Genomic DNA, 19,172 nt, shown 5'->3' with positions numbered 1-19,172 from the left:
GGGGGGGGGGGGGGGGGGGGGGGGTGCCAGAGTTCAAGTCGCGAGACTCGGAGATCCGAATCTCAGTCACAGCACGAAGCACCCCACGGTAAAACACAAAGACGGAATAAATTGCGTTACACATCGGCCGACGACGTATGACGACAGCGTGATAGTCGCAGCCGCCGGGGGGCCTTTTCTCTCTATTTTAGGGCAATCTGCAGCTGCGTCGACTTACAACCGTTTCGGGAACGACCAAGACACTCTCCCGTCGTCTCTCTCACTGGCGACCGCTCCTCCTCAATTAAACGGAGAGACCTACCTCCCTAGATCTCTCCTCGTTCCAATACTCGCATATAGGCATCGAAATCTACCGTTTCTTTTTCTCTCAATCACGTCGGCCGGACACTCTCTCGACACGAAAGAGAAACATCGAGGCGCATTCGAACGGCGTTACGGCCGCAAAATTTAAAGGCAAGCTTAGAAAAAAAAAAGAGGAAAAAAATAATGGAAAAAAGGCCGTGATATCAACGCAGATCGTTGACAGCGTGTCGTCTACATGTGTACATGCGCGCGCGTGCAAGGACCGGGGAAAATCGGTCTCTGTGTCGTCCACCTGAAATGGCATCATGCGCAATCCGATTCCAGAGAGTTCGCAACGATGGAAGCAAGTCGAATTGCAGCCACACCGACGTACTTCAGCCGTCCGTTGCTGCTTCCTCGTTGCGTTATTACGTATACCGCAATTTGGTCGACACTTGATTGACTTAATCGAAATAATAAAAAGAAAGAAAAAAGATACATATGCAACTTTCGGTTTATACGCATGTTACTATCCAGGCATCGAGGAACGCCGTCGAGAATTTCAGTTCGACGGAACAAAAAAACAGAACGATTCTACTGTTACGAGTCGATCATTTACACGTATTTCGTCTCTTTCAGCATAATTTGTCCGTTTTCTTTGTTCGGGGATAACGATGGTTATTTGGTTACCGAGTAATCTTCTTAGTTTAATATTTTTAACCCTTCAGTTCAGCGTACGAGGATACATTCTCCTTTTGCGATATTATGTAAGAAAGGTGGTTTTATTTTACAACCGTGTCCCGAAGATAGGCGCGCACGAAAGTTGTCGGTTAAATTATATTTAAGAAATTTGTCGATTATAAAAAATGCTGTAGAGATCTTGAGGGATGCGAAGTATCGGTAAGACGCAAGCGCAATGTCATTTTGTACAGAGTGAAGGTCCGTTTTGTAGTTTAAAATAATGAGTTCACGAATAGATCATACTTTTTGTTTTTCATCATATTTCGTAACTGTGGATTTTTAGTTCCGCATATTCGTTAAATAAATAAACGTTCACGATTTTGCGTTTCGACGCGGTACGAATAACGTGAAAATTAAATTAAAAGAAATTCGAGCACTGCTGCAACATGTTTTATGTTAAACTATGTAATAAAATACGTATGAATAAGGATGATACCCTGCACCTCTCGAGAATCATGTAAACTGCACTTCATTGCATTATTTCGGTTGTAGTTTTCAGTTTTAAGATACACCTTCCATTCTTCTTTTTATGTTACAACAAAAATTTTCACTGTTGGAAGATATTTTAACGTGTGATAAATTTAGAATTGCTTTTCCCTTAGCAAGAAGTTGATTAATGTTACGTATTAGATATTAATTTAATTTCGTTTAAGCCTTCTAAAAATGAAGATGTAGAAAGATGAAGAAGACCCACGAAGAAAACTTGCTTATTTTCTTAAAATATTTAGAATTATAATATTGTATTTTTCCGTGTCGATAGTATGTGTATTCTGTATATATAATATATTCCATTAAATAAAACTTACAAGAATAGCTTTTTAATGTTTTGTAGCGTACCTAAAATATATTTTTATTTCATTAAGTATATATATATATATATATAACAGGATGAGTATGTAATCCCATTACATATATCTTTTTATAATAGTGACATTATCCCCTACGCGAAAATAATGAGAATTTCAGATAAGATTAAAATTATTAATCAGGATCTTAGATAAGATTACAGAACAATAAAATGAAATGATATATCTAGTAGTGATCACGATAAAAATTATGATTAAAAAAACTTTTTCTTGGAAAAGGCTAAGTTAATTAACTATCACTGCGTACATAAGCAGTGACGATTTTATATTTAAAAAAAACTTACCTTTTATCGGTTAAAAAAATTATTTCTAAAATTACGCAATTATACATATATAGTATACGTAACGTCTTATAATAAATAATGAAACGTCTCATAATTCTTTACGTAGGCATAATTCACTAAAGTGTATGATAATATAACGAAAAGTATTTGATTAGGAGTAGAACTTATTGCGGATGCAACATTACTATCTTAATCTCACGAGGTAAAAAGTATAAGCTCTTATATCTTTTTACGATCTTTGTACTTAGGAAATAATAATTTTTATCTTTCTTTACGAAGGATTTCTCCAGGTTTTATTGCTAGTACAGAAAGACATTTATGTAAATCCTGCTTAATTCGTTGTTAGGTACGTTTTATAGTATAAGTCAAATAGTTAAGGGCGAACTCCGTGCGATTAATAATATCATAATGGAAACATGAAGAAGAGATTCACCATGTGAATGCAAAACATGTTGTACAACTTATTTTGTACGAATGTTTTACATGGTTTCTTTATTTATTCTGTAAATTCAGGGTCATGATTTACTTACCACCACAGTATATTAGACTCCGAATATACAGTGAAAGCAAAATCGCATAGGAATTGTGGATATTAATAGAGATATTTCAGTAAAATAATTACGGAGTGCTCGCAAAAACGATAGACAGCTAAACGAGGCTGTAGTAGAATCAGAACACTTCCCTCCTGAATTATGAACTAATTTTATTACATGACTTAATGAAGAATTACCTTCTGACTTTAGAAACTTCAGAAACTTGAGATACTTCTTTCTTCTTTGCTCTTTCTCTCTCTCTCTCTTTCTTTGTCTCAGCTAAAACGTACGACGAAAGCTAAGAGTTGATGAGAACAAAGACGACCGAGCAGCAAACCATCAGTGAAGAACAACGAAATGTGGAAGTCGAAAGAAGTAGTTAACTGCACCATGTCATTGTACAAAATCCATCGAAGAGGCCGAATCTGTTCTTGTCACCTAACACACACTGAGTGGTCTAAAACCCTGCAACATACACCAGTTTTCCCTCACTGTAACAACGCCCCTTACCTAAATTTTACAGCAATCATAAATATCTGCATTTAACTTCTTATCTGGATAGTTATCTGCCAAATTACACACGCACTTACATATATGTGTATGTAATTTTTGAGATCTGCAAAATGCTTTTATTTTCGACACCAATATCTTTACAACAAAATATTATATATCTCACAAAAAAATGTGACAAAGAAATGACATTCTAGAATGGCAGAGACTAAAGCTATATTTTAGTTAAAAAAAAAAAAAACCGCAAATAATGGATTTAATGTTAAACATTATACTTTACGGCTTAAGTTGTCGTAACATAAATATTATATAATGAGTAAAGAGAATTATATTCGATAAAAAAAATCAGGCGTAATGTGCCGAGTGCCAAGTTTACAGTTACCGGAATAAATATATATCGAATCGAAATTATTGTAAACATCGTGCGACTTTTTGATAGCTAATCTACATAAAAAATTCTTTAATGTCACATATCTCGTAATAATATCTGCGTTTCACTACGCCATACGCATTCCATACGCCATATTGTAAACGTTTCGTTGGCAAAGAGGCGGACTCTCTAACAAGACGCGCAGTAAAAAATTTCGTAAATCGACAAGTACGACTGTGCGATTAAGACAGGTTTTACGAGGAAAAAATGAGTTAGGAGAGAGAAAGATTCGCTTTAGAACTCACGCGAAATAATAAGAAATGCGGTAATTACATCGCTTCAACATATCCGCCATTAAGGGCGTAAACGAAATATTGTATAGGACAAAATATCAGCGCGATACGCTAGTTATATTCTCACTCACCGAAATTACTACGCGGAAGTGAAGTATTTCATGACGAGGACGATGATTACGGACGATGGAAACAATTTTTCACGCGACAAGCTATCGAACTTGTGCCTCGATGTAATCTTCGAGTGCCCTTCCCTGCAGCGTGAAGCTCGCTCGAAAAATGCTGTCGTTGCCGTGCATTCAGTCGAGTGGACCCCGTACACCATTGACTACGGAACCATTAGATGCGACTTCGTGCCCCTGCGCCGTCATGTAGCAGTTGTTTCGATCCTTCACTTTTACGAAAGTAAAGCCAGCGACACGCGGTGTTTGTTTTCGCACTGGATCGCTTGCACTGCGTTCCGAATGTGTTGGTGTGTTCCCATCCATTTTCAGAAACGCGCCAATCAGAACTCGGTATTTCCATCCGGCAAGCGGTCCAATTGACCAATCACAATTAATTAATCACATTAAATTCGACAGTGGTTGGTCAATTTCTTAAGGCTTAAGGCTTAAAATACTTATTGCGGACCGATACTCATGGATCCAAAAGAATGCCTCAATCGGAGGCATTAACACTCAAACGTTGTGTTTTCGAACGCACCCGTCGAACGGACAGATTCAATTGGTGCGCGCGCCCGCCACGGAATTACATATTTTCAGTTTGTACTGCGACCGGCGGCAAATCGTTCGCGCGTGGCGTTCGTTCTTCGTTCGCGGCGTTTCCGACGATTAGACGTACACGGAACGAAATGGCGATGGCAGCGAGCCAAGTCAAGGGTAGCGGATGGCCACGGCGGGCGAGTAATAGCTCGTTCGAGGGGAAAGTGGTGCAGAATCAGTCTGTGACCATCAACAGAACTGTCAATCTGTAAGTCGTAATGTAAGGTGTGGTTTAATTCACGTTTTACTATCTCTCGGAGTTCATGTATATTCTGACTCTCTGTAGAACAACTATGGCCGATGAAGAGACGCTAGCAATTAAAATTGTGCTCCTAAAGCTCTTTCGTTACATCTTAAACGGTATAACCATGAAGCGGCTGTTCATCTTCCTTTTAAGCACGAAGGTCTGAAATTTTAAGCAATTCGTATCAACCAATCTTTACATTTGTATAGCCAGTACATTTTGTTTGTCATCAAATCGCGTGAGAGTAATATAACTAATGTGTCATGTATATATATAAAGTAAAAAATCATTGTGACTTGCACATCACTGACAGTATCGTGCAAATAATAGCAGTGAATATTCATGACGATATCACTTGCTTAGAATTCTCGATCTTCTTAGGGTAATATCTTATAATATCTTAGTACATATATCTTATTCGCACGAACTATTACTCTTGAGGTGTATCAACATTTAATTCACATAAAGCGTCAATCATGTCCTCTCCACAATGTCGTTGTAAACTAATATTGTCAAATCTATATACTCGTAGTAGTTACTGTTCTTAGTTTTCTTTTGCACAATATGAAATCGATTGTTGATTCGTAACGTGCGTGCGAGAATGGAGAGAGATTTCCAATTCTGTGTCACCTTTTCGGGTTTAACTATCAAAAAAGTGCAGCAAATACATATATATCTTAGGAAGTCTCATATGCACGATCAGTCAGATGTAAGTTGAGATTAACAAGACTGTGTTATTTTCTAAGTTTGTATAATCTGTGATGCTCAACGCTAAGGAAATCATATATGTTTTGCTGATAATTTTGCTCTTGCATTTCATGGGTTTGTTCTTTTTAGCTGAATCTTCTGCACTAGTGTAAGAAGTATATATTAGAGTGTCATTTTTCTTGGAAATGACATCAAGTATTACTGACCTTTTTGTAAAAGCAATTTTGAATATCAGTGAGATTCATTTAATTGAGGAATACATTTTATTTATAATCTGAAATTAAAGAGGTGATAATCTTAAAAACACAATGTACACAGATACAAATATTATATATATATAATATATATACACATGCATACATATATACATATGTATATAATATATATGTAAATATGTACATTGGGTAAAGTATGATTGATACAAATATGTACTAAAGTATATAGTAATGTATAATTTATATATATATATATTATGAATTTATTTTTTATTGGTGACATATAAAAATTATAATGTTATGTTGATATTAATATATTTTTATCCTTCTTTATATTTCTGTTTTTATCAAATTTTATATTGCCTTGCACGACCTACTTCTGTTCCAGTGCAATCCCCTCGCAACTAAAAAGAACAGGCCTCATGTAAGATATATTTATATGTATATGTATTTTATAAAAATATCAGAGTTTATAGTCATAATTATATTATATATATTTAATGATTATCTTAAGATAGTATGTAATGTAATGTATATATATATATATATTTATATATATATACACATATTGCGTATATTTTGACTAGTTTGTTATAAGAGGATAATAATGGATTCTATAGAGAATATTGCAATGTTAAAGAATAATGCCTAGTTCAGCAAGTGGCTAATCGATATCTTGCTTTGCTGAAAATAACATATAACTGGAAATTATTTATTACTATATTACTTTTTGCTGTATGTAATATATTGCAGTGTCCTTGATGCAAGAACTATAAAGACTCTTAAAACAAACGCGATTATATATGATATTTATGTAATATCATAAGCGCATATATAAATTATCACCACTTTATGTTTATAATTATATCTGCATTTATAAAACCATATCTTTGCACATTATTTTATACCCTAAATTGGATGTTGAAAAATATTCTTGCAGATATACAAATGTACAATTTTGTTTGATAACTTTCCCATATTAATTATCAGTTTCAGTTGTTTTGTGATCATAACATTTTTAATATTTTTTTTTTCCAGTAAATACCTTAAAACATACAATGTTCTGTTAAATAAAAAAAAAACGTCTTTATTGAGAATATATACAAAGATGTAATATATAAATGGCGTAGATATAAGCGATTTTCTATTAGACATTCTATAGACAGTTAAAACAAGTGAAAAAATTACTAAATATGCATACATTATTTGCCTTTCAATATATGTGTCAATGATTATACTGCCACAAAAATAATAGGTCATATTTGGCATGTACTAAACTTGATATATCGATATATCATTTACCGAACAATTATACCTCATGTAACAATGTGTAAAAATATTTTGTATGTGTATATATTGGAATTTGATAGAAACAATTTTATGGTAAATGAAAACTGCTGTATTTATGAGGTATAATATTTTATACGTNATATATAAATGGCGTAGATATAAGCGATTTTCTATTAGACATTCTATAGACAGTTAAAACAAGTGAAAAAATTACTAAATATGCATACATTATTTGCCTTTCAATATATGTGTCAATGATTATACTGCCACAAAAATAATAGGTCATATTTGGCATGTACTAAACTTGATATATCGATATATCATTTACCGAACAATTATACCTCATGTAACAATGTGTAAAAATATTTTGTATGTGTATATATTGGAATTTGATAGAAACAATTTTATGGTAAATGAAAACTGCTGTATTTATGAGNCCAATTTACAATAATGTTGAAATTGCAATGTCAAATTAATAAATTTTCATTATTAATATGCAATATAATGAAATATAATACAAGTTGAATAAAGAAAGTTGCAAATTTGTTTTTTTAAATATGAAATTTCATTCTATGTGGAATATATGGAATCATATGGTTGTCTATAAAATTTGTATACAAAATTTTGCATATTTATTGTAATACCTTCTCTTATTATCAGAAATATATATATAACATTAAAGGATAAAGGCTCTTTTCAATATTAACAAAATATAATTCTTTCCATAATTGAAATGTCTATATTACTTTTCTATGTTGCTCTCGAGTTACAATATAAAAATATGAATGTTGCTAAAATCAAAGTATGATAAACATTATCGGTTTAGTAGAAGGAGAATTTACATGTATCTAGATTGTCTTACATTATATGGACACTATATAGTTTATATGGTTGAACATTGTGATGTTACGTCAGATTATATTTTTGAAAACTGGATTTAGTTTCCGACGGATCGAGTTAAACATATAAGAGCCTAACAAAAGAATACGACTCATTTATCATAGATATCCTTTGACAAACTATACATTTGGAACAAAAGAGCCACTCTTCGAGAAAGATCCGTCAGTACCAGCAAGGTTTCAGCGCATGAGAGATGAATTCGACAAGATCGGCATGCGGAGAAGCGTAGAAGGCGTCTTACTGGTACACGAACACGGATTACCGCACGTTCTTCTTCTCCAACTCGGTACAACATTCTTCAAATTGTAAGTTTCAGCGAAGCTGTATAAGATTATGAGAAGATTAGTAAGGTATATATCCGCACATTGGAATCTCATTGCGTCCTCTTGTTATTCTAGACCTGGTGGAGAACTCAATACAGGAGAAGACGAGGTAGAGGGCCTGAAACGGCTCCTTACAGAGGTAACAGTTAGCACGACGCCTTACGCTGCCTTACAGGCTGGCTAGGAGTGGCACTTTGATTATGTTAGATACCGTAACATTGTCTTTATAAACATCATTGTACAAATACCCTGCAAATGTTTTGTAGAACTAATGTAACCGGGCCTGTAGCTCCGTATAAGGGGGCTTGTTCTTTTATTCTTATTAATATTTTATACTTGTAGCGTGCTGCATGCCCGGACAATTCGATGTTCGTAATAGTGAGGATATACATATCACTCGTTACATTGTATCCGGTTAGCTAAGAACATTGTTCTTATTCTCATTTCTTTTGTTATATGTTAGAAAAAGAAACGGAAGAGGTATGACACGGAAGAATGTACAACAATAAGAAGATTGTATACGATATCTTTCTTGAAATTTTTGTAAGCCCGGAGAGCGGTTTAGACATCGAGGTAGGGTTAGAATCTCCCTGTAAGAAGAAAGTATCTGATCGGCACGATGAATACGTAGGTCTAGCTCGAATTCGTCTACGAGATTGTTAGGCCACGGCGCAATTAATAAACTTGACTGAATTCGTAATTTCTGTCATATTCTTGACTGAAACTGTCGATGTGCGTGTGCAACAGCGGTTTTGTCTAATTAGGGATCGGCAAGATACGTGATAAGAAACTGTAAGTGTCGCATACACGCGTACACGTGCTTTCGGCAAACAGCCGTGTGCCAGCTTTTAGATTTTAAAGGAACACGCTGTTACATAACGATTGTTAATTCGAATATTGTTAAAATTGATGTCATCATGTGACCGCCGAGAGAGAATGTTTCGAGATTTGATAATATTTGTGCAACCATGTTCTTAGTGGACTGACCTAAAGAAGAATGTACTTTATTTCATAGTTCACTCGCGAGGTTCTGTATCAGTACAGTATCAGACAACAAATTGGATTGATTTCTAGACTTTTGGGCGGCAGGATGGAGTGAAGCAGGAATGGGTTATAGAAGACACCATTGGCAACTGGTGGCGTCCGAACTTTGAGCCGCCCCAATATCCATACGTACCGCCTCACATTACAAAACCGAAAGAGCATAAGAGATTGTTTCTCGTCCAGTTGCAGGAGAAAGGTACATCGATAGACTTGATTGTAGGATTTACCGATTTGAAACGAATTAGTGTCGTAAGTGTACTAAGAAAATTTCAATTGTTTTAGCTCTTTTTGCCGTACCGAAGAATTACAAATTAGTCGCTGCACCGTTATTTGAATTATATGATAATTCGCAAGGATATGGGCCCATTATCTCATCTTTACCCCAGTCCTTGTGCAGGTAAGCCAAAGGACAAATCATGCAATCCAAAGAAACGAAGCACATCGCATTTAACTAACGAGATCGTTTTATGTTTCAGATTTAATTTTATCTATATGTGAAGTTCGAGACTTAGAATAAGAGAATCACAAAAACATGATAATTAGTTTAACAAGAATTACCTTAAGGATAGTCATATGTATGTGTGAGACGACGGATGACTTGGGGGGTACTTGTATGTACAGATATATTGTATGTACAATTTATGGCTGATCATAAATTAAATCATTTTTCAAATAGTACTTATCTAGTAGTATCTATATATATCCAACATAAACCTTGATACTTAATCGCAAGTTATATTTTGTTTTTATCTGATGATGCTGTTGTTAATATTAATAATAATGCTTAATAGATATGACTTGTAATTTTTAATTATATAATTTTAAGATGTATATATATTTACTTGACATTTTTATTGTATATTTATAAATATAATAAATTGTATTAATTTCTGACTGGAATAATAAGGGTATAGATGACAAGTCACACTATGAATATTTTGTGCTGTCTATGTATATTTTTAAAAGTTTTAAAAATATTTTCTGAAATATAATAAAGTATATGAGTCCGTGCATGCATAGTATGGTTGTTGGTCATTTTTATCTCCTGCATGATATAATATTTTCTTAAAATGAATTAATTTTATTCGCTTGTTAATTTCAAATTAAAGATTTTTAATTATGGGTGATTTTAATATTAACTAATAGTACTTAGATAACACGGTATTTAAAAGACATTTCAGGCAGAGTTGATTATGTGACGTTTTGAAAGCTTTGGAATATTTTTAAAATGCATTTAAAAACTTTCAACGGCTCTTAAGAAGAAATGAAAAAAAATACATATCGATATATTAATTTTAATAAATTAGATTTTTATTACTGAATTTCTCTCTTCTTTTTTGTCATTTTGTTTTAATAAATATATTATAAATAAATATCTTATACATTACCTTAGGTATTTGTAAATTTTTCACGTTGACATTTAATAATTTACAATTTACCTAATAAATCTTTTTGTTGACTATATTTTAGTTATTTCTATTTTTTTTTAATCCAAGAAACTGCAAATTCCTCTATTATCGATATCAGTTGTACCAGAGGAAAAGATCGATATTTTACCGCAGGTAGTGTATCTCGTCTGTTCTACAAGGTGACGCTGTAAAAATAAATGCACAGTGTGTGTCTTCACTATATGTTACTTGTCATTCTGTACCAATCATTTTATGTGCTTACATCGCTGTGATAATAATGCACTTGTGCGTTTATGACGTTTACGTCATACAGTAGATGACTAACAAGCTTCAAAGAAATAATAGAAAAACCGGTCGTGGTATAAAAGGATTCTCGAGGTTGTACTTATTTTCCTTACTAATTTTTTATACTAAGCGATATTTCATGTATAATTTGCTTTTCTCACTTTATTCAAATAGCTTCAATATGATATAATAGCGTTATTTGGACTGTAAATCACTTGTGTTTAACACGGTTATGTATTCATTACAGAATACTGGTGTAATGATTTCGCTAAGAAGTCAAGTTTGATCGCTTTAAGGATGGAACATATAAAACAGATACTTTATACACTTCTTATCCTATCGGTATTCCATTGTACAACATCAACTTATTTTGGAGATGCATTTGCTCAGCAGACTGACGAGCCTGCTAGAATTAGCTGGCTCTTTTCCAACGCTGCTGTTACAGCTAAGAGGACTCAGAGAAATATACTAGAATCCAGAACAGAACCTGAGATTGAAGGTTTGTTTATGATCACAAACGGCAAGTGTCGTGACAAGTTAAATCATCTTTGCGGAGATATAGGGAGGAATAATGACGAACTCGTACTGCTTGAATGCATTCAGACTTTCAAAGTATGTATTTAATTGAAGGAGAAAAAGTTTAAGTCTAGCTGTAACACTAATCTAGGTCCGATACTAGAGGTCTAACAACCATCATTTTATAGCCTACCGAGATATCCGGAATTGATCAGAAGTGTCAAGAAGCAATTTGGGGCTATATCCAGAATATTACAGACAATCGAAATATAGAGAGGCTGGCTAGGAAAGCATGCGGTAATCAATTGGACAATCTGCAATGTTCTCGTTCTGACTTCATCCATGGATCGTACTTGTCTTGTTTGATCGATAAACGAGAAATGGTCAGAGATCCTGACTGTATCACATATATCCAGAGATTGGAGTGGATCGCTTTCAGTGACTTCCGAATTCTGACTCCCTTCAAGACAGACTGTGCGAACGACATTAAGAAGTTCAAGTGCGACAGTCTGCAGCCGTACAGAGATATATCGCAGGGTCAGATATTAGCGTGCTTGCAAGAACACGTTGAACAATTGCAGCAGGAATGTAGGAGGCACATTCTTCATGTGTCTGAGATCCAAGCAGAGAACATCAAGCTGGATCGCCAGTTATACATGGCCTGTACTCAAGATCACATTAAATTCTGTCCGAGGATCCGACCGGGCAGTGGTCAGGTGTATAAATGTTTGATGCAGCATAAAACTGACAGGTTAATGTGGACACGAATAAATAAATGTACTCTATTAACCCAAGTTTTAGAACATAGTAGTTTAACGATATGAAATTTTGAGTATTAATTTTAAGATGTTTAGCGACATTTAAGTTTTGATATAACACATAAATCTAAAAATTCTGCCCTCATATTTTTTAAAATGTGTTTCTACTAACAGATCGATGACCGGACAGTGCCAAGAGCAATTGACGAGGAGAGAGAAGCTCATTGCTTCTGATTACAAAATTAGTAAAGGTCTGGTCAAAGCTTGTAAGGAAGATATTAGGAATTATCACTGTAGACGATCCGTGTCCGAGGACAAAGAGATCAAGTTGGCGCAGATTTTGCTCTGTCTGGAGTCCGCCGTGAAGAACGGCAGCAAGATAGACGGGAATTGTCAGGCGGAAATGTTTGATCACAGGAAGCTCCTGATGGAGGATTACAGATTATCACCGGAGATCGTGGACGGCTGTGCCAACGACATCACAACCTTCTGCAACAGCCTCGAGGTTGGCGGCGCTACGATACATTGTCTAATGGAGCACACAAGGACGAGGAAAAAGAAGTCGAGAGTCACGCCAAAGTGCCAAAGAGCGGTAAAGAACTAATTTCTCCGAAAAAATCGAGGATCTTAGGATTCAAAGTTTTCTAAAGATTAATGTGCTCGTTAATAGTACAACCTCTCGAAGAAATATTATTTTTGAGAGAAAGAGAGAGAGAGAGAGAGATAGAGAGAGAGAGAGAGAGAGAGAGATTATAAATTAAAACATTCATACAAGATGTATATACATATTATCGCAATCTTATGAAATATTTTGCGTTATTAATTCCAGTTGGAGGAGTTAATTTTGGAAGCAGATGTCGGTGAAGATTGGAGAATTGATCCGGTTCTAAGGGAACATTGTCAGTCTGTGGTTAATGTAGCTTGCAGAGACGTGAGTAAACTTTACGTACGAACGTGAATTCTTATTCAGTACGTGTACTCGAGTCTGTGGGAATAAGCAAATTCTAATTTATAAGAGATTTTAAACTTTGGTTTTTTACCAAACATATTCTGCAGTGCTTTTGATAAATATAAAGTATAAAAATGACAAATTGATATCGCAACTTAGAACAACGTTATAAATAAAGGCCTGATCAATTCTTTAAGCTGAGCTGATACACATATATTAATTGCACATTTCATTTAGGTGCATGGTGGAGATGCCAGAGTAATATCTTGTTTGATGGAGCAATTAGGAACGGAAAGGATGACCGTAGCTTGCGAGACAGCCTTAGTGCAAATACAATATTTCATCGCTAGAGATTTCAAACTTGACCCACAATTGTACAAAGCGTGCAAATTTGACGCTGTACGTTTGTGCCATGCGAGAAATGCGTGGGCCAATGACGGGAAACAAATGGATCCAGAAACAGGACCTCTCGTTTTACCATGTTTGTATCGGCACGCATATCAGAAAAATATGACGGTAAGATCAATAAGTGCACGATAAGTCCTTAATTAAATTAGCTTAATAATCAAAATTTATGAACTATAATAATCTCTATGTTATATCAATAATTTGTTAACATTACTTTCGAAAATAATATTCTTGTTTCTGATCGTCTCTGTTTCCTTTATACTTTATTTAGTTGAAATCGGATTGCTTGGAAGAGATTAGGAGAGTTATGAGGCAGCGTGCTGTGAATGTCGACTTACAACCTGAAATAGAAGAAGTGTGTTTCAATGAGCTTGCATCTCTCTGTTATGAAAAAACTGCAAAGGGAGAAGAAATTCTTTGCCTGCAGGATAATTTAGACAAGTATTTATCATTTCAAATCATGTGTGAATATTTGTACACTTAAAGAAATTTGAGCTTATTTAATTTGATAATTCGCCAATTATCGTTTTTTAAGAAGGTCGAATACAAAAGTTTTGTTTTGTAAAATGTTTCCATCAAATTTAATAATAGAATACTTGACAAAAGATTATTTCAAACAAAATGTCCAGTTTCTTGTATATCGTTTTATGTATTTAATTCATAGTTTATGATTGAGAACAATACGATTTTTAACTATTTTTGCTGCTATTAAACTATCTCTTTCTTTCCCTGTCTCCCTCTCTCTCTCTCTCTCTCTCTCTCTCTCTCTCTCTCTCTCTCTCTCTCTCTCTCTTTCTCTGTTAGTTATAAAAATATTAAAATATAATTTTGTGACCCAATCTGCACTAATTATAGCCTGAACAAAAAGTGCAAGCTTGCAGTTGGAAATTTCACGGAGGAACAAGCGGAGCGTGTTGAGCTAAATCCGATCATCTCTTCAACCTGTCAACACATCATGGAACGCTATTGCGAGGTGAAGTTTTATATTATTAAATTTACTTTGTCTCTCTCTTTTCTATGATATTATATATATTTTAGGAGGTACTGAAATATGGAAAAGATGAGGGAGATATGATGGAGTGTCTTATTGAACACAAAAATGAGCTAGACGCACGCTCTGATTACAAATGCAAAGCAGCCGTAGAACATTTCCAACTGATATCCTTGAAGAATTACCACTTTACGTATAAGTTCAAGGAGGCATGCAGACCTTATGTTAAGAGATGGTGCCCCAGGTAATTAAGATCTGGAACTCAATGAAAAAAAAATTGAAGAACATTATAATTTAGATAAGATTCTGAAAAATTTTAAATATCCTAAAACTCGATAATGACTTTCGCATTTCTTGGTCGACTCAGATCGAAGACGAAAGCTGATGTGATAGCGTGCTTAAGTTTGATCGTGCAAGAGGACATAATGAAGGAGTCCCAGCATCGTGTGCTGAAGGATTGCAGACAGCAATTGCGGGCGCAACTTTATCAGCAGCGGGAAAACATTCGTTTTGATCCTATCCTGCAAACATCCTGCGCAACGGATATCAAACAATACTGTTTCAATGTGGAGCCGGGAAATTCACAGGTAACGATTGTTGTCTAATATAAAGTGGCTATCTTTTGTCTTTTGTGTTCATATATTATATATATGTAATTTTTACTTGAAAGATTTCAAGATTGATAATAATTGTGTGTATACGATTATTATATATTATGAATAATACAAGAGAAATGATTAGAGAGTAAATAAGTATTTGTTCCTTTTTTTTTTTAAATATTTGCAGTGTTATAAAAAGTTATTTTCGTTGAGTGATGATCTGAAGCAAGTTTAATATAACGACTGCGTTGAGAACTAAGTTGTTTTCAGGTACTAGAGTGCTTAGCGTCACACAAATCTAAGCTATCCGATGTGTGCCACAAACAGCTGTTCAAAGTGAGGAAGCAGGAATTCCAGGACAGCTCTAGTGATTTCCCTTTACTGAACACTTGCCGAGTCATGATCAGGCAATACTGTCACGATGTGAGCAGATCGCAAACGTTGGATTGCCTTAAGCGATACAAAGACGAGCTCACCTTCGACGACAAGTGCAAGAACATTGTGATTCGAAGAATGATTGAGCAGAATACGGATTATAGATTCAACAACGCGTTGCAGAATGCGTGTTCCTACGATATCGACAAGCATTGCAAAGAGGTAGATTTTAATTACAAATTAGGATTAAATTTGCGCCAGTAATAATCTCATTTCACTTAATAATTAATTATCTCATTTAACTTGATAATTAATGCGCGCATGGTATTTTAGGTACTGGTACACGAGCCTTCTGACAAAGAGCTTGAAGGAAAGGTCATAAGATGTTTGAAGATCAGATTTCGTGAATCCAAACTGACCACAAAGTGCGAGCATCAAATGGCTAATATTCTCCGAGAAGCTGCGCTGAATTACCATCTAAATCCATTATTAGCAACAATGTGTGCGCATGAGGTAAGATACGACAGAATTACAGTAGAGAGTGCACAAACGAGATCAACTAAATACAAGCTCATGAAATTTGCCTTCGTCAGATTGAAACCATATGTCGTTCGGAGGAGAACGAGCCAGGCGCCGTTGAAGAATGTCTTAAGAGAAAGTTTAATGCCGGAAATCGCGACATGAAGGAAGAATGTCGCTTAGAGGTCGCTGATCTTATAGAGCAGACGAGAGCGGATATCAATGTGGATCCTTTGTTGCAGAAAGCTTGCGCCGTCGATGTCAGCAAATACTGCAGTGCTGTTCCCCAAGGCGCTGGAAGACGTACGTGATGTGTTTCATGTAGAGTTTTAAATACGAAGATATTTTTTATTATGAATTATTTTTTTATTATGCTTATTATGAATTTGCATATTTAATTTATCACATGTATATAACTAACAATATGGCAAATGTAATATGGAGAACGATTTATTAATTATTGTATTATACATACAGATATAATGTGTCTACAAAATGCGTTGGAAGATAGCAACAAGTCTTTGCAACCCGATTGCTACAAAATGCTGACTACCAGAATGGAAATGTTTAAGAATGCTGCCAAGGTCTGTAAAAGATATCTTTATTCTCGACGTATTGATTTTTCTTTTTATTTTTCAATAATCCGAGAACGATTGCGTCTTGTTGCATACTTTTGCAGTTGATCGCGCCGAACACCATCGAGGAGCTTTATATGACAGTGAATGGCTCCCCTGCGCGACGTTACTTCATGATTGTCGGCTGCACCATGGTTGGGATTATTTTTATCATCGGAATGTTCTGCGGCCGAGTGACCAGGCGGACGATGATCATGAAGAACAAGTGACGCCGCGGGCGTCCGTCCACTAGTAAAATGACTTTCGTGAGATTAGCCGAGGGACAGAAAACGTAAAATGTAACGGGTCAACTCTTTTGCGTAATACCACGCAAAATGCAAAGTTTGCGATAGACGAAAGGAGGTATCGATCTTTTTATACATTCGTTTATCAGATTTTCGAAGTGCCACTCTTTGTATTTGTATGATCAGAGACGGAACCGGAGATTTTTGATGTTGCTGTTATGCACAAGTGGCGTTGCAAGATTGTAAGAGTCGGAAGATACTGGTATCTAAAGATATAAGGAGAGGTAAGGATTTAAATATTCAGAAATATTACGTTACTGCAATATCGTGATCCTAAGAATACAGGGTGTTTTATAAAATTTGCGGCAAGCTTCGGGAGCGTCGTTACGTTTATCGGAAGTAACGTTCCTGGAACTTGTTACAAAAGTTACGAAACAAGCTACGTTACCTAATTATAACTTTATATTCTGTAGAATGAGATTTATTCGTCGCGAAAGAAGGTAAAGAAGAATTATATTAACTTTGAGCAGGATCGACTCTAGGATTCTTTTCTTTTTCCTACAGAGAAGGGAACAACGCTAATTTATCTTTACCTTTGAAAAAAAATTCCTTTGAGAAAACGGGAAGCAAGAAATTATTTAACGAAATAATATAATTAACTGTATTCGTTTTTAATGAAGAGATAACTTTAATCAGAAAAGCAATATGGCGATATGCTGCCTGTTGTATAACTCGTTTCGTCGGAGCCTGGAGTTGATCTTGATTCGGAAGATCGTATGCAGAGTCTCGCGCGCGCAACAAGAAACTACACAAATGTAACAATTGGAAGGTGGCGGTCCAATTCCCTCTCCGCTGTCCCTCGGGACTCGCTGAAGCTTTGTAATGCAACGCGTGAATAAGAACGTGTCCGAGGGTTCCTTACCGGAACAGTTCTTGGTAGTGCCGGAGAAATAACCGTGCGATGTTCGCGAGTGAATTATTCCCGTGGGACAGACGTGCGAGCTGACGATCCCGCCGGGACGACTCCGCGTACGGAGAACGAACACAGAACGAAATACATTTGTCGTCAACAAGCGTGTCTCGATGTCTAAATTTTCTGTACGTTTGTGATATAAAGGTTCATTAAGGGAACGAAAATAAAGTGTCTGAGATTGATTTCAGTCCAAAGATATACCGGGCACAAGTTATCTCAGTCTTCCACATTCAAGCTTAAGTTCCTCATCAATTTCGGAAAGGATATATCCTGGACGGTGTCCGACTGATTGTCGCGTCTTCTCTTGACCATAGATTCCGAGTGACGAGAAATTCTTCGTGGCTTTATTAACAAGAATATATAGATGAATATCAGAGAGTTGATGGATTCTAGTAGATGATGTTTTGGTAGATTTAGTTCAAGGATTGGATATTTGTAATCTTCTTGAAAAGAAAAAAATCGTTGTAGATAATTGTCTTCCATATGAAAGTGGAGTTACAAATGATTAAATTATCATTATATTTGAACTATATTAAATTATGTGTAAACAAGCGTATTTGCATGAAATTGTTTAGGAATCTATATCAGGAAGAAAATGTGATAATATATGACGGAGAAAAACCCTGTATGAATAAAAATTTATATCTTTATCTCGTGTGTATAATATTTCTCCATGTAAATATTTAAAGATTATAACATTTTTATTTGCTTTAAAATATATATCTACATGTATATAGGTGTAATTGAATATAAACGGTATAAATTATTGACCAGGATTCTAATCATTTTTGGAAACAAATAAATAACTCGAGTAATTACGTATTAATAATGTAAAAATGACACTAAACTCATGAGTGTGCGCTTTTGCAATAATATTATGTATACGATGATGTAAAACCTTTATCACAATCAGAGCATTAAAAGCAAAATAAAGAATTAGCGTAATTAAAAAAAGAACAAAAGAGCGCTACGTGGTCGCTAAACGTTGTTTATTTGAAAATATACTAATGAAAATGTTACTGGAAAGATCGGATTAATCGCTTATGCAATTTTATCTCCGACATTAGATTCCATAAAAATATTGATATTGTTGCATATTTGTCACGCGATGCGTGATACGAGCGAACAATATATTTATAACATTCGGTGAGTAAACAAACATATTCG

At 35.0% G+C, this 19,172-nt stretch overlaps 3 protein-coding genes across 4 annotated transcripts in view; 2 read left to right on the top strand and 1 right to left on the bottom strand.

Annotated features, from left to right (window-relative positions):
• LOC106750521 overlaps positions 1-4,190 on the bottom strand; it is a 17,002-nt gene extending 12,812 nt beyond the window's left edge. Inside the window, exons 1-2 of the mRNA XM_014630924.1 lie at positions 4,011-4,190; positions 2,904-3,171 (exon numbers count right to left, since the gene is read on the bottom strand). The gene's annotated coding sequence lies outside the window, so the exon portion shown is untranslated. The remainder of the gene's footprint in view (positions 1-2,903; positions 3,172-4,010) is intronic.
• Positions 4,191-4,652: 462 nt separating this feature from the next.
• On the top strand, positions 4,653-10,148 carry LOC106750525 (cleavage and polyadenylation specificity factor subunit 5). The gene is made up of 6 exons (XM_014630934.1): positions 4,653-4,848; positions 8,102-8,302; positions 8,396-8,459; positions 9,395-9,560; positions 9,647-9,761; positions 9,841-10,148. The coding sequence occupies exons 1-6, from the start codon at positions 4,730-4,732 to the stop codon at positions 9,860-9,862; spliced, it is 687 nt and encodes a 228-aa protein (XP_014486420.1). The 5' UTR covers positions 4,653-4,729; the 3' UTR covers positions 9,863-10,148.
• Positions 10,149-10,991: 843 nt separating this feature from the next.
• Positions 10,992-18,655, top strand: LOC106750522 (Golgi apparatus protein 1). Of its 2 annotated transcripts, XM_014630925.1 has the most exons (15): positions 10,992-11,151; positions 11,306-11,670; positions 11,763-12,325; positions 12,507-12,924; positions 13,162-13,263; positions 13,519-13,797; positions 13,961-14,130; positions 14,545-14,662; positions 14,728-14,924; positions 15,048-15,267; positions 15,550-15,876; positions 15,988-16,167; positions 16,248-16,476; positions 16,651-16,757; positions 16,853-17,017. In XM_014630925.1, exons 2-15 carry the CDS (start codon positions 11,356-11,358, stop codon positions 17,015-17,017), a joined length of 3,390 nt encoding a protein of 1,129 aa, XP_014486411.1. In that variant the 5' UTR covers positions 10,992-11,151; positions 11,306-11,355. The 2 variants fall into 2 exon arrangements, with proteins under 2 accessions (XP_014486411.1, XP_014486412.1); XM_014630926.1 differs by lacking the exon at positions 10,992-11,151 and having other exon boundaries at positions 11,356-11,670; positions 16,853-18,655.
• The last annotated feature ends 517 nt before the right edge of the window (positions 18,656-19,172 follow it).

Source organism: Dinoponera quadriceps, unplaced genomic scaffold (assembly GCF_001313825.1).
Source record: "Dinoponera quadriceps isolate SergipeBrazil2010 unplaced genomic scaffold, ASM131382v1 scaffold5977, whole genome shotgun sequence".
NCBI lineage: Eukaryota > Metazoa > Arthropoda > Insecta > Hymenoptera > Formicidae > Dinoponera > Dinoponera quadriceps.
This window is presented reverse-complemented; position numbering and strand designations above follow the sequence as displayed.

Excerpts from the sequence above, each read along its gene's own strand:
- LOC106750525 (XM_014630934.1), top strand. The coding sequence starts at position 4,730 with ATGGCGATGGCAGCGAGCCAAGTCAAGGGTAGCGGATGGCCACGGCGG. Across the intron at positions 8,460-9,394 it reads TGAAACGGCTCCTTACAGAG|ACTTTTGGGCGGCAGGATGG; the intron begins GTAACAGTTAGC and ends ATTGATTTCTAG. Across the intron at positions 9,762-9,840 it reads TTACCCCAGTCCTTGTGCAG|ATTTAATTTTATCTATATGT; the intron begins GTAAGCCAAAGG and ends TTTATGTTTCAG.
- LOC106750522 (XM_014630926.1), top strand. The coding sequence starts at position 11,356 with ATGGAACATATAAAACAGATACTTTATACACTTCTTATCCTATCGGTA. Across the intron at positions 13,798-13,960 it reads CATATCAGAAAAATATGACG|TTGAAATCGGATTGCTTGGA; the intron begins GTAAGATCAATA and ends TACTTTATTTAG. Across the intron at positions 14,925-15,047 it reads GTTAAGAGATGGTGCCCCAG|ATCGAAGACGAAAGCTGATG; the intron begins GTAATTAAGATC and ends TGGTCGACTCAG.